The sequence below is a fragment of the Eretmochelys imbricata genome, unplaced genomic scaffold (genome assembly GCF_965152235.1).
Source record: "Eretmochelys imbricata isolate rEreImb1 unplaced genomic scaffold, rEreImb1.hap1 Scaffold_39, whole genome shotgun sequence".
Classification (NCBI taxonomy): Eukaryota; Metazoa; Chordata; order Testudines; family Cheloniidae; genus Eretmochelys; species Eretmochelys imbricata.
The window spans coordinates 3,168-17,814 of NW_027554351.1; the positions used below are offsets into that span (position 1 = coordinate 3,168).

The 14,647-nt window shown below is 65.7% G+C and overlaps 2 protein-coding genes across 2 annotated transcripts; both read left to right on the forward strand.

The window, feature by feature from the left end:
* Window positions 1-691: 691 nt before the first annotated feature.
* On the forward strand, window positions 692-9,310 carry LOC144258832 (uncharacterized). The gene is given in 10 exon segments (XM_077806951.1): window positions 692-777; window positions 1,671-1,808; window positions 3,110-3,275; window positions 3,411-3,520; window positions 4,132-4,295; window positions 4,884-4,903; window positions 5,346-5,482; window positions 5,972-6,159; window positions 6,323-6,651; window positions 6,654-9,310. Coding segments are annotated over 9 exon segments (2,121 nt in total). The 5' UTR covers window positions 692-777; window positions 1,671-1,698; the 3' UTR covers window positions 7,551-9,310.
* Window positions 9,311-12,053: 2,743 nt separating this feature from the next.
* On the forward strand, window positions 12,054-13,280 carry LOC144258827 (galactoside alpha-(1,2)-fucosyltransferase 2-like). Its single transcript, XM_077806947.1, has one exon. It carries the CDS (start codon window positions 12,054-12,056, stop codon window positions 13,278-13,280), a length of 1,227 nt encoding a protein of 408 aa, XP_077663073.1.
* The last annotated feature ends 1,367 nt before the right edge of the window (window positions 13,281-14,647 follow it).

Genomic DNA, 14,647 nt, shown 5'->3' on the forward strand with positions numbered 1-14,647 from the left:
CCGCGCTAGTAATTCACGTGGGCTACCTGGGTAACAATAGATGATTGGCAGCTGTTAGAGCCAATAAACAGAGGATGTGGGCCAATCAGTGAGGAGTATGGGCGGGCTTGCGGCTGGGTGTGACAAAGCGTAGTGATTGCCAGATTGACTGTCCAATAGAATAAGAAGAACTAGGACCAATCAGAGAGGACACTGGAAGTACTGGGATGATCGACAAGGGGCATCGGCCAATGGACTCTGGTAGAGGCCGCGAGGCGGTCCTTTCTCGGTGAGTGGGCGGGAAAGAGATTAGATTGATAGCTGTGCAAACCAATAGATCCCGGAGGTGCTAAGAAAGGGACCAATTGGTCTCCAGAGGGCAGGAACAGAAGATTGTCACCCGAGTAGTCCAATAGGAAGCGGCTGAGGAGCGGGGCGGGTGGTGGTTGCGCGCCAGGAACCCAATGGGGAGAGAAGGAGCCGACGAAAGATTGACAGACACCTGGGCGCGCCCATGGAAAGAGTGGAAAGCCAGGCGGGGCGGGTGAGGAAGGGCGGGACGAGCGGGTGACAAACACGGCGAACGCCCAACGGCCGCCGGCGGGTGGAGGCGCGGGCCGCGCGGGCGGGGGCGGGGCAAGCAGCGGCAGGCGCCCGGGCTGGCCCAATGGGAAGCGGCGGCGCCGGGTCGGGCCCAATGGGCCGCGCGCGGGGGGCGGGGCGAAGGCCGCGAGGGCCCCGCCGGGGGGGGCGGCGAGAGAGAGGCCGAGGCGGCGGCGGCGGCGGCGGCTGGGGCAGGTGAGGCGCGAGCGGACGGGGGGGGCGCGCGGGCGCGCGCGGGAGGGGGAGGGGCCATGGCGGTTCCTCCCCAACCGCCGGCCCCGCCCCCCCATTGTGCCCAACGCCCGCCCCCCCCCCGGGCGCTGCTCCCCACACGCCGCGGGGCAGCGGGGCGGCTCTGTCTGGGGTGGGGCCGCTGAACTCCCCCCCGGCCCGCAGAGGGGAAACTGAGGCACGGAGCCACGTGGCCGGGTGGGGCGAGAACCCAGGAGTCCTGGCGGCGGCGCCACGGAGCCCCCCGGGGTTTGTCCCCGCGCTGCCGGCTGCCCCGCGGATCGGGTCCCTTGGGGGGGGCAGGACTCCTGGGTTCCCTCCCCGGCTCGGGGCGGGGGGGGGGATGCTGGGAGCCAGGACTCCTGGGTTCCCTCCCCGGTTCGGGCCGCGGGGGGGGATGCTGGGAGCCAGGACTCCTAGGTTCCCTCCCCGGCTCGGGGGGATGCTGGGAGCCAGGACTCCTGGGTTCCCTCCCCGGCTCGTGGGCGGGGGCTGGGGATCCGGTAATGAGCCGCTGCATGTGGCCTGTGGGGGGTTCGCAGGCTGTTGTTTTTGTCACGTTCCTGGTCCCTGTTACCTGCTGAAGGGACCCCCGGGGCCGGGGCCCTGCGAGTGGAGGGACGGAAGAGGGGGTGCGGGGCTGCGGGGTAGGGGTGCTCTCCCCTGCAGGGTCCCCCGTGCCCCACCCCAGAGGGGCCGCGGCCCAGCCCCAAATGCCCTACCTCTGCCAGACTCTGGCCGAATTGGGTGGGGCAGAGATGCTGAGGACCCAGGGGTGCTGCAGGGTCCCCCAGGGGTGGGGCTCCGGGGCTGCTCCTGTCTGGCCTGCTCACGCCCCTCTCCCCCCACGCGCGCAGCGGCCAGCAGCATGCGTCTGGCCGGACCATGGGCTCCACGCGCGTGACGGCGAAGGAGCTGTGCGAGAATGACGACCTGGCCACCAGCCTGGTGCTCGACTCCTACCTGGGCTTCAAGACCCACAAGATGAACGTCAGGTCAGGGCGGGGCTGTGGGTCGGGAGTGAGGGGCACCGGCAGGGCTGGGGGTAGCCCAGGGCCGGGTTAGCAGGGGGCTGTGGGTCAGGAGTGGGGGGCACCGGCAGGGCTGGGGAGGGGCGCAGGGCCGGGCTAGCAGGGGGCTGTGGGTCAGGAGTGAGGGGCACCGGCAGGGTTGGGGAGGGGCTCAGGGCCGGGCTAGCAGGGGGCTGTGGGTCAGGAGTGGGGGGCACTGGCAGGGCTGGGGGGAGCCCAGAGCCAGGCTAGCAGGGGGCTGTGGGTCGGGAGTGAGGGGCACCAGCAGGGATGGGGTAGCCCAGGGCCGGGTTAGCAGGGGGTTGCGGGTCGGGAGTGAGGGGCACCGGCAGGGCTGGGGAGGGGCTCAGGGCCGGGCTAGCAGGGGGCTGTGGGTCAGGAGTGAGGGGCACCGGCAGGGCTGGGGGGGCCCAGGGCCGGGCTAGCAGGGGGCTGTGGGTCAGGAGTGGGGGGCATCGGCAGGGCTGGGGGGAGCCCAGAGCCAGGCTAGCAGGGGGCTGTGGGTCGGGAGTGAGGGGCACCGGCAGGGATGGGGGTAGCCCAGGGCCGGGTTAGCAGGGGGTTGCGGGTTGGGAGTGAGGGGCACCGGCAGGGCTGGGGAGGGGCTCAGGGCCGGGCTAGCAGGGGGCTGTGGGTCAGGAGTGAGGGGCACTGGCAGGGTTGGGGAGGGGCACAGGGCCGGGCTAGCAGGGGGCTGTGGGTCAGGAGTGAGGGGCACCGGCAGGGTTGGGGAGGGACTCAGGGCTGGGCTAGCAGGGGGCTGCGGGTCAGGAGTGAGGGGCACCGGCAGGGCTGGGGAGAGGCTCAGGGCCGGGCTAGCAGGGGGCTGTGGGTCAGGAGTGAGGGGCACTGGCAGGGTTGGGGAGGGGCACAGGGCCGGGCTAGCAGGGGGCTGTGGGTCAGGAGTGAGGGGCACCGGCAGGGTTGGGGAGGGACTCAGGGCTGGGCTAGCAGGGGGCTGCGGGTCAGGAGTGAGGGGCACCGGCAGGGCTGGGGAGAGGCTCAGGGCCGGGCTAGCAGGGGGCTGCGGGTCAGGAGTGAGGGGCACCGGCAGGGCTGGGGAGAGGCTCAGGCCGGGCTAGCAGGGGGCTGCGGGTCAGGAGTGAGGGGCACCGGCAGGGCTGGGGAGAGGCTCAGGGCCGGGCTAGCAGGGGGCTGCGGGTCAGGAGTGGGGGGCACCGGCAGGGCTGGGGAGGGGCTCAGGGGTGGGGGTGGGGGGCCGTGGTCAGGACTCTGTAGCACCCCAGTTCTCTCCTTCCCCCCAGCCCGCTCCCCGCCATCCGGAGGCAGCACCACCTGCGAGAGGCGGTGGAGGCGTTTCGCCGGCGCCGGGACCTGGACGCCGCCTACCGCGCCCTCATGCTGGGCGAATGGGCCGGCCCGTACTTCAAGAGCCGCAGCCGCCAGCAGGAGACGGCGCTAAAAACCCACGTGAGTCCCAGGTCCTGTCCTGGCCCGGGCTGGGGCGTGGGGGCCAGTGATTAGAGGAGGGCAGTGGGGGCTGGGAGCCAGGACTCCTGGGTTCTCACCCCGGTTCATGGCTCCTCTCGAATCCTCTCTCCCCAGATATTCCGCTACCTCCGCATCTTTCTCCCGGAGAGCGGCTTCGTGATCTTGCCGTGCAGCCGCTACTCCCTGGAGACCAACGGGGCCCAGGTGGTGTCCACAAAGTCATGGTACGGGGTCCTCAGCTCACCCCACCCCTGTGGGTGAGGGGTCCCCGTATACCCAGCCCCAGCGCCCCACCCCAGAGCAGCCGCGGCCCAGAGCCGGGCAAAGGGTCCCCGTATACCCAGCCCCCTCCCCCGAGGGCTCGTGTCCTGGCGAGGGGTCCCCGTGTACATAGCCCCCTGTGCCCCACTCCAGAGGGGCCACATCTCAGCACTGGGTGAGGGATCCCATATAACCAAGCCCCGCACTCCACCCCACAGTGACCACGTCCTGGTGCCAGGGAAGGGGTCCCCGTGTAACCAGCCCTCCCACCCCACCGCGCCCCACCCCAGAGAGGCCATGTCCCAGTACCAGGTGAGCAGTCCCCGTATAACCAGTCCCCTGCCCTGCCCTAGAGCGACCGTGTCCTGGTACCAGGGGAGGGGTCCCCGTATAATAGTCGCCCGCCCCACCCCAGAGCCGCTGTGTTTCAGTGCCGGGTGAGGGGTTCCAGTTTAACCAGCCCCGGTGCCCCACCCCCGAGGGGTCCCCATCTGAGCAGCCCCAGCACCCCACCCCAGAGCGCCCGGGGTGGGGGCTGGACAGGCCCCCCGACTCATCCCCCAACGCCCGGCAGGAGGAAGAACGACAAGCTGGAGCTGCTCGTGGGCTGCATCGCGGAGCTGACGGAGCCGGACGAGAGCCTGCTGCGGGCCGGGGAGAACGACTTCAGCATCATGTACTCCACGCGCAAGCAATGCGCCCAGCTCTGGCTGGGCCCCGCCGCCTTCATCAACCACGGTGCGGGGGGCTCCTCCCCCAGCCCGGCCGGGCCCCGCCCGCTCCCAACCCGGCTAGCCCAATCCTGGGCTCCCCCAGCTCTGCCGGTGCCCCTCACTCCCGCTCTGCAGGCCCCTGCTAGCCCAGCCCTGAGCTCCCCCAAGACCTGCTGATGCCCCTCACTGCCGACCCCGAGCCCCGTGTTCTCTTTGAGATCTGCACAGACCCAAGCCTCCCTCTGCCTGCGCAGCAGGGTTCTGTCTGGGGGGCAGCAGTGGGATCTGTCTCCCTGGCCCCCCCACCCCTTGGTCTCGGTGCTGTGAGGGTCATAGAGCACCAGCTCCGACACTGGCAGGGGTGAGTCTGTTCTCCACGGTCAGACCTCGGCCAGGGCTGGATGGGCGCTGGCGCCCCCTAGAGGGGCAGGATGTGTACCACGCCTTCGTACTTCGGCCACTCTCTCAGCGGCAGCCTGTGGTTCGCTTACCCCGAGGGTCCCCGGGGCCGTGTGGGGATCTGCTCTGAGCCTGGGGGAGTCGTAGGCGTCTGACCCTGTTCTCTGGCTTGTCTCTCTTGTGTCTCCTGCTATCCCACTGCGGAACCTGCCAGACTGCAGGCCGAACTGCAAGGTGAGGGGGCTTGGGGTCTGTCCTGGCTCCGGGAGGGGAGTGGGGTCTAGTGGTTAGAGCAGGTGGGGGCTGGGAGCCAGGACTCCTGGGTTGTCTCTCCAGCTCTAAGAGGGTTCTAGTGGTTGGGGGGGGGAGCCAGGACTCCTGGGTTCTCCCCCACTGAATGTGAGACCCTGGGGAGGGGAGGTGCAAGGAGCAGTGCCCCCCCCCTCTGTAAATTGGGGCTTAGGGTTGATTAGCCATGGGCTTTGAGACCCCTGCTGCGATCAGCTGGGGGGCATTGGGGAGAGATCAGCCTTGCTGTGGGGGCTTGGATGGAGCTGACGTGTGCAGTGGACTCCTCATGGCCAGGGAGGGACAGCCCCCCTTTCCCCCAATCCTGTGGGAGTGTCTACGCCCTGTCCCCCCGTGGGGCCCTGGCTGATGCCCCCTGTCCCCCCAGTTTGTCCCAACGGAGGGGAACACGGCCTGCGTCAAGGTACTCAGGGACATTGAGCCGGAGGACGAGATCACCTGCTTCTATGGCGACGGCTTCTTCGGGGAGAACAACGAGCTGTGCGAATGCCGCACCTGTGAGAGGTGGGGGGGCTGGGGAGAGGGGCTGGCCGATGGGGGAGGGGGGCTGGGAGCCAGGACTCCTGGGTTCTGTCCTGGCTCTGGGAGGGGACTGAGGTCAGTTGGGTAAAGTGTGTGTGTTGGGGTGGGGGGGGGGGCTGGGACCAGGACTCCTGGGTTCTCTCCCCAGCTCTGGGAGGGGAGTGGGGCCTAGTGGGTAGAGCGGGGGGGCAGGGAGCCAGGACTCCTGGGTTCTCTCCCCAGCTCTGGGAGGGGAGTGGGGCCTAGTGGGTAGAGCGGGGGGCAGGGAGCCAGGACTCCTGGGTTCTGTCCTGGCTCTGGGAGGGGACTGAGGTCAGTTGGGTAAAGTGTGTGTGTTGGGGGGGGGGGCTGGGCCCAGGACTCCTGGGTTCTCTCCCCAGCTCTGGGAGGGGAGTGGGGCCTAGTGGGTAGAGCGGGGGGCAGGGAGCCAGGACTCCTGGGTTCCAGTCTGCAAGGTCTCTGTTCCCTCAGGAAGGGGGAAGGTGCCTTCCGGCTGCGGAAGAAGGACCCCTCGCAATCTACCTCAGCCCAGAAGAAATACCTGCTCCGGGAGACGGACGGGCGGCTGCAGCGCTGGAAGGGGCGGGGCTCCAAGCAGGCGCAGCCCCAGAGCCTGCGGCGGCGGCGTAGGGCCCGGCGCAGGAGGGAGCATGGCTGCGGTAGGAGCCCCGGCCTGGGGGAGCTCACAGGGAACGGCGGGGGGGGGGGTCCCCGTATACCCAGCGCCGGGCGGGGGGTCCCCATATACCCAGCCCCCTGTGCCCCACCCCAGAGGGGCCGCGTCCCGGCGCCTTTGACATCCGTTTCTCTGTCCTCTTACAGCTTCCCAGCGCCGAGCCCCGTGCCGCAGACCGGCCTCCTCTCTCGCGGCTCTGGGCGCCGGCCCGGTGAAGGACCTGCGGATCTCCCTGCACGACTGCGTGGCCTGCCAGGCCACGGGGGGAGCCGGCTGCCGGCTGCGGAAGCCGCTCTGGGTCACCCCTGCCATGGTGGGGCCCCAGGGCCCGGCAGCCTGGCCCTGCACCAGCCGGCACCATCGTCCTCCGTCGCTCCCTGCGCAGATGCTGCCGGGCGCAGCGGGACGACAGCTGCTGCACGGCCGCCGGCCTGGGTGTCCCGCGGCCCACGCCACCTGGCCCGACCCCACGCGGAGCTGGGGGGCAGGCTGCCCAGGGGGCTGGCCGGGCAGGGCTCTGGGGCGGCATCCCCCCTGGCTTGGGAGCTGCACGGGTTCAGAACTGCTGGCAGGAGCTGCCCCAGACAGGGCTTGGAGGAGACTCGCCCATGCACAAGGCCCTCTGGTGGAGTTCTGCAGCTCCGGGCCGGGGTCACTGGGCCCCCTAGTGGAGCCCTGAAGCTGTGCGCTAGGGACACACAGCTCCGCCCCGGGGACTCGGGGCCCCCTGGTGGAGCTCTGGAGCTCCGCCCCGGGGACTCGGGGCCCCCTGGTGGAGCTCTGGAGCTCCGCCCCGGGGACTCGGGGCCCCCTGGTGGAGCTCTGGAGCTCCGCCCCGGGGACTCGGGGCCCCCTGGTGGAGCTCTGGAGCTCCGCCCCGGGGACTCGGGGCCCCCTGGTGGAGCTCTGGAGCTCCGCCCCGGGGACTCGGGGCCCCCTGGTGGAGCTCTGGAGCTCTGCCCCGGGGACTCGGGGCTCCATGCCGGGGACTCGGGGGCCCCCGATGGAGCCCTGGAGCACCGCACCAGGGACACCCAGCTTTGCCCCCCTGCTCCTCAGCCCCCCAGCCAGCTGGTCTGTCTGACCAGGAGTATGGCCCGGCAGCAGGCCAAGGCCATGCCTCCTGCCAGGCCCCACCCCTCCAGCCCGAGCCGCCGGCGGCCGGCCAGCAAGGCCCCCCCGGGCAGAGACGACCCCAAGCTCTCCCTCTACGCCCATGTCCTCCTGGAGACAGTGAGGCCGCGCTGGCCGGAGCAGGAGGAGCCCAAACGGACAGTGACCTTTCACCCCTTCACCCCCCCGAAACGCCTGCGGCTGGTGGTGAGCCACGGCTCGATCGACCTCGACGTGGCCTCCAGCGAGGAGTTGGCCTGAGGCTCAGGGACCGGGAGGGGCCCAGCTCCCTCCTCACCTGGCTGACCCACCCCCCTCCCCCCCAGCCCAGGAGCCGGAGCCCCTCCTGGAGCAAGAGGCTCTAGCCCAGCGGGGGTCTGGGTCTCTGAAGCACATGCCCCCCTCCCCCCAGGGATTGCACTGAGCCACCCCCCTACCCCATTGGACAGAGCTTTTCCGGACCCCCCTCCCACGCCAGGGTGCCTGGGGTGCTGGTGGTTTGTTGGTGACTTCTGGCGTCTGGTTCAAGCGGGACCCTTTGGGGTTATTTATAGTCAGTTTGGCAGGGGCCCCAGCCCCGATGAGGGGAGTGGGTGTAAACAGGCTGCTGGGACATGGGGCCTTTCCCCTCTCGGGGGCCCTGGCCCGGATCCAGCCCCCATGCGGGGACTGGCTTGCTCAGGGGCAGGGAATGGGGCATGGGGCCTTTCCCCTCTAGGGGGTGCCTGCCCCAGAGTGGGGACTGGCTGGCTCGGGGGACAGGCAACGGGGCCTTTGAGGGGGCGTCGGCCTTGATCCCACCCCAGAGTGGGAACTGTCTGGAAAGTGGGGTGCTGGGCATCAGGCTGGAGGGCACTGGCCCCCCCCCGCCCGCCTGCTCCCCAGACTGTGGGCACACGTCTGCCCTGTCCTGCCACCGGCCGTGTACAACACCCAGCCCTTGGCTAAGGCTTTCAGTGGGTCTGGGCCAGATACCCCGGCGGGGGGCACCAGCCCACTGCCTGGCATCCTGCACAGGGAGATGCCCGGCAGCCGGTTATGAGACCAGCCTGGGTAGCAGCTCGTGCCAACTCAGCCTTGCACCCTACAGCTGGGGGGCTGCACATGGGGCCCCTGTCTCCCCGGCATCCTTAACCCTTTGCAGGCCAGCCGCCTGATGGGGGCCCAGAGGGGCGTTCAGATGCTGCCCTGGCCCAGGACGCCTGGGTTCCCACCTGGGCCAAACAGGCTGTACAGGATGGTGAGTTCGTTAGTCATTAGGGGCTCGGGTTGATCCCCCAGAGACATCCCTTGTGTTTAGATTGGAAGGGCCAGATTTCCCCCGCCCCCGGTGTCGGTGGGCTGTAGCTCCATTGGACTCAGGGGGGCCAGCCACCCAGCAGGGCCGACGGCTGACCCCCAATGGAGCAAAGGCTGATTAACCCCAGTGGGGGCTGTGGCTGTCCCTCCCCCCCCCAATCTCTGGTGCTAGTTCGATGTGTTTTCTCCCTCAGATCCCCAGCTGCTGGAGTCAGGGGGCGAGGGGAGAATTGTGGTGTTTAATAAAAAAAAAAAAAAAAAACTTTCCTAGGTGTGGTGGGGGGGAAGCCCCCCAGAAAAAGGGGCCTGGCCTGACTACATTGAAAGCTCCTGGGAGAGTTTGTGATCACATCAATTTTGGTCCCTGAGGCCCAGCCGGTGGATTTTGATCCCTGGGGGCTGATCGGGGTGGGGCCCAAAGGGCTTTATATTCTAACAAGCCCTGGCTGGCGGCCCCCGGCCCCCTTGATTCCTGGAGCTTGGTGTTCCTTGCCCCCTTACTGGCTTGGGAGGTGGGGGAGTGACCTCAGGCTGGTTAAAGGGGGCATCTGAACGCCCCACCCGAGTTGCTGCATGACGTAGTGTTTAGGGTTCTCCATAGTGGGAGGCTGGGTCCAAAGGATAGTGGGGACAGTAGGAGCGGGGAGCCAGGACTCCTGGGTTTGGTCCCCAGCTGTGGGAGGGGAGCAGGGTCTAGTGATGGGGGGCGCGGAGGGCTGAGAACCAGGACTCCTGGTTTCTGTCCTCAGCTGTGAGAGGGGAGTGGGGTTTAGTGATTGGGGGGGTGGCGGCTAGGAGTCAGGACTCTGGTTCTGTCCCCAGCTGCGGGAGGGGAGTGAGGGGAAAAGGGGGGGGGGGGGCGGGTGGCAGGACTCCTGGGTCGCAACCCCAGCTGCACCTTGGCCTGGGCCCAGTCACGTCACCTCTGTGCCTCAGTTTCCCCATCTGAAAAATGGGTTTCACACTTACCTACCTCACTGGGAGAGGGAGGAGGCGAAGCCATTTCTGAAGCGTCCAAGAAACAGCTCTTCCCCTGACAGGGTGCAGCGCCCCCTTTCCCTGCCCCCTACCCCTCCATGGGGCCTGCAGACCCTGGGCTTTGCAGGCAGGGTGGGGGGAACCTCCTGTTCCAGCCCAGCTGACCTGAAACTCCCACGCGGGGTGTATTGGTGATAGATTTCACCCCACCCCGATTCAGCCGCCCCTGCTCCCCACAGCCCCCTCAGGGCTTACGGTCGGCCCTGCCAAGGCAGAGGGTGGCCGGATGCCTGGGTTCTTCCGGGCTGGGGGGAGGGTGCGAACACTCTTACACCTGCTGAACTGTGTATCACCTGGGGGGGCTCTGCACTGGAAGAGGGGATGGGACTGGAAAAGTGGGGTGACTCGTTTGCACCCCTGTGGGCTAGCCCTACAGCTGATCCCAGGATGGGGGGGGGGTGGATTGGTGCTAGGGGCACAAGGTGCAAAGCTGGGGGTGGGAGACCCCCATCGGGGAATGTGCCCAGCTCTGGGGGAGGGTGGGGACCCAGGGGGTTCTCAGCCCCCCTCCGGGGGTGGAGCTCAGCTGGGTGTGTTTGTGTCAGGTTTTTGGAGGGGGAGGCAGGGGGAGAGAAAATCCCCTTTTAAAAACAAGTAGGGAAAAAAACATGGTTGGAATAAAGATTTTTCTAAAAGAGATTGTGTCTGTACGTCTGTCCCGAGAGCTGGTGGGGTCGGTCGCGGGAGCTGGGAGCCAGGACGCCTGGGTTCTATCGGGGAGGGGAGTGGGATCTAGTGGTTAGAGCATGGAGGGACCACAGAGCTCCCAGCTCCAGCAGGGGGCGCTCTCCACTGGCAGTTGGGGCTGCCCCATGCCCCAGGGTGGTGGCAGGGGGTGCTGGGCTGTAGGGGGCTCACACTGCCTGGAGGGCTCCAGGTTTTGGCTACGTGACCCTTTCCTGTGACACCCTCCTCCCCCCCCCCCACCCCGCCACCCAAAGAGGGACATGGGAGGCAGTGCAGAGGTTTGAAGCCAACCCCTGGTGCCCAGCCCCCTTGGGCCTGACCCCACCCCTGGGGGCAGGGACCCATGGGGCCATCCCAGCCTGAGGTGCAGCCCCTCCCATCCAGCCCGGGTGCAGCCACCACCAGCCGCCTCAGTCTGGACCTGTGCAAGCCAGGGCTGGATCCTTCCTGCTGCCAGGTGTGGCCCGGTGGGCAATGGCGGGTGGGTGGGAAGCCCTGGAGGGAGAGCGCCTGGGGGCAGGGAAGAGACGGGGCAGTGGGAACCATCGTGCCCCCTCTGGGTCCCCAGGAATGGGCACTAAGCTGGGGCAAATGGGGGTGGGGGGTCATAAGGCGGGAATGAAAAAGTGGGAGTGGGGCAGACTGCTGTAACCACTAGACCCCACTCCCCCAAGCCAGGGAGAGAACCCAGGACTCCTGACTCCCAGCCCCCCTGCTCTAACCACTAGACCCCACTCCCTTCCCAGAGCTGGGGATAGAACCCAGGAGTCCTGGTCCCAGCTCTCCCTGGTCTAACCACTAGTCATCACTCCCCACCCAGAGCCAGGGAGAGAACCCAGGAGTCCTGGTCCCAGCCCCTATGATCGACCCCCAGGACCATTTTCCTGCCCTAGGTGGGATGGTCGGGGCCTATTTCTGACCAGACTCTTATACTAGCTGGAAGGCACAAGACAGGGAGAGACTAGCCTGGCTTGGAGCCTGGACTCCTGGGTTCCCCCTCCGGCTCTGGGAGGGGAGTGGGGTCTGGTGGGTAGAGCAGGGGGGCCGGGAGCCAGGACTCCTGGGTTCTCTCCCCGGCTCTGGGAGGGGAGTGGGGTCTGGTGGGTAGAGCAGGGGTCTGGGAGCCAGGACTCCGGGGTTCTCTCCCTGGCTCTGGGAGGGGAGTGGGGTCTGGTGGGTAGAGCAGGGGGGCCGGGAGCCAGGACTCCGGGGTTCTCTCTCCAGCTCTGGGAGGGGAGTGGGGTCTGGTGGGTAGAGCAGGGGGGCCGGGAGCCAGGACTCTGGGGTTCTCTCCCTGGCTCTGGGAGGGGAGTGGGCTCTAGTGGTGGGAGCAGTGGGGCTGGGACTCACCCATCCCCTGTCAGGGTCACATGGGCCCCCAGTGATTGTCCTGGCTCCAAGGAGGAATTTTTACTATGTGCTTTTCCTGGGCTTTGATCAGAAAAGGAAGCGGAAATTGTCCCCTCGGCCTTGACCTCCAGCACCTGCACTAAACCCAGGGTGGGGCTAGCAGGGGGCTGCGGGTGGGGAGTGAGGGGCACCGGCAGGGCCGGGTGGAGCCCAGGGTGGGGAGTGAGTGCTACCGGCAGCACTGAGATGGGGGGATGCTGGAGTACGGGCAGCTCAGATGGGACCCTGGGAACAGTAGGACTCGGGCCTGGAAGACCCCTCCTCTGCTCCTCCCCCATTTCACCCACCCCCTCTCTCCCCAGGCTGGAACCTCCTTCCCTCACCTTGGCCATGACTACCCTTGGCTCCTGGGTCCCCTTCGGGTCGCCCCTCCAGCTCTCCATCTTCCTGCTGGCCATCTTGACCCTCTCCATCTTCCTCAACTTGAGGGGCTGGTTCCCTGCCCAAGGACAGAGACTGCCCTCCTCCAATGCCATGGGGTGGCCCCCAGCCGTGTCACCCATCCTGCCCCCCACCACACCCCCTGCCACAGAGCGGTGCATGTGGACAGTGAACTCCCTCGGGCGCCTGGGGAACCAGATGGGGGAATACGCCACCCTCTACGCCCTGGCCAAGATGAACGGGTGCCAGGCCTACATCCCCCCGGAGATTCACCAACATCTGGCACCGCTCTTCCGCATCACCCTGCCCGTGATCTCCAGCAACGTGGTCCGGAGCATCCCGTGGAGGAATTACGCGCTACACAATTGGATGTCGGAGGAGTACAGGCACATCGAGGGGAAATACGTCCGGCTGACGGGCTACCCCTGGTCCTGGACCTTCTACCACCACCTCCGGCAGGAGATCCTCCAGGAATTCTCCTTCCATGACCACGTCAAGGAGGAAGCCAACCGGTACCTGGCCAGGCTGCGTGGGCAGCGCCGGAACGTGACCTACGTGGGTGTCCACGTCCGGAGGGGGGACTACGTCCGGGTGATGTCACAGGACCGGAAGGGGGTGGTGGCGGACAAGGCCTACCTGGAGAAGGCCATGGGCTACTTCCGGGCCAAGTACCAGGAGCCGGTCTTCGTGGTGACCAGCAATGGGATGGAGTGGTGCCGGGAGAACATCGACACCTCACGGGGAGACGTGTATTTCTCGGGGGACGGGAAGGAGTCATCGCCGGGGAGGGATTTCGCTCTCTTGGTCCATTGCAACCATACGATCATGACCATCGGGAGCTTCGGCATTTGGGCCAGCTACCTGGCTGGGGGGGAGACCATCTACTTGGCCAACTACATGCTCCCCAATTCCCCCTCCCTGCGGTCCTTCAAGCCTGCGGCCGTCTTCCTCCCTGACTGGATCGGGATTAACGCTGATCTCTCTCCGCTGCTGAATGGGACAGAGCGGCAGAAAGGAGCCCGCCCACAGGCTACCAACAGGACCCGCAGGGATAGCAGGCCAGCCACCAGCCAGGGAAGAGGGCGCTGGAGAGTTCAGAGTGCATCAGAGCAGATGTTGGTCAGGCACAGGGTGGGGTCAAGACAACCTGGCTCCCTTCTGCCAACTTTGTCCTAGGATTCCTCAGAAGGGGCCATCTTGTTCCTAGGTTGAACTGTTAGAACAGGGGAGCTGTGAGTCAGGATTAGAAGTGAAGTGAAGTAAAGCCAGGAAGTGAAGTCAGCTATAAAAATAATAAATAACAAATGGAAGAAAGGGGCAGTGGATAGTAATATATATAAATCAGAAACTAGGGATTGTAGAAAATTGATAAGGGAAGCAAAGGGACACAAGGAGACATCTATGGCAAGCAGAGTTAAAGCCCATACTGTGATTTTTTTTTTAATGTATATTAGGAACAAAAAAGGATTCTGAGAATGATATCGATCCCTTTTAGATGGAAATGGTAGAATTTTCAACACTGCAGACAAGGTAGAATTTTTCAATAAATATTTCTGTTCTGTGTCTGGGAAAAAAACAGATGATGTTGTCATAGCATATGACAATGCGAACACACTTTCCATTCCACTAGTAGCTCAGGTGGATGTTAAACAGCAGCTACAAAAGTGAGTGATTTTAACATCAGCAGGTCATGGTAATATGCATGGAAGAGTTTGAAAAGAGCTGGCTGAGGAACTGACGGCACTGTTTATGTTGATTTTGCCCTGCAGCAGGTCCAGAATTAAACTAGAGTGCCAATTTTTAAAAAGGGTAAATGGGATGACCCAAATAATTATGGGCCGGTCAGCCTGACCTCGATCCCAGGGAAGATAATGGGGCGGCTGATGCGGGACTCGATTAATAAAGCATGAAAGGAGGGTGCATCATTCATTATCTTGGGATTATGGAAGCTAGACCCTGTCATACTCACCTGTTAGGCTCTTTCACTGTGATTGCATGTTCGGTTGAGGAAAGTCACAGGGTTGGTGTCAGGCAAGGCGCGGGAGCTGGTGACTGATTAACAAGAACACTAGGAAATGAGCGCGGCCCTCGTTAAATGGAGTCACATCCGCCCAACTGACGGGTCTCATAATGTACCTGTACATGAAGACACGCCATCGAGCGCAGATGGGGGGGTGGTTTCCAGGGGCGGATCCCGCAGGGGTCGGTTCTTGACCCTGAACTAGTTAATGTCAATGACGTGGAAGAAAGCCTCACAGATCAAGTTTGCAGAGGCCACCAAACCAGGAGGAGGGGCCCCCAGCGGGGCTGGATTGGCCATCGCTCAGCAGCTGGATCGAGTGTTTAGAGCCGGTGTCCCTTCCCCTGGCCTCCCCTGCCCCAGCGCGGGGCCCACGGCAGCCACAGAGCCCGGGCGTTACAGACGGCAGGCAGGGCGGGGCTGCGGGGGGAGGCTCTCCTTCCAGCCCGGCTGGCCCAAACCTCCCATGTGGCTTGTATTGGGGATGAACAGAGAGATCCCCCCACTCTTCCCCCCCCACCAG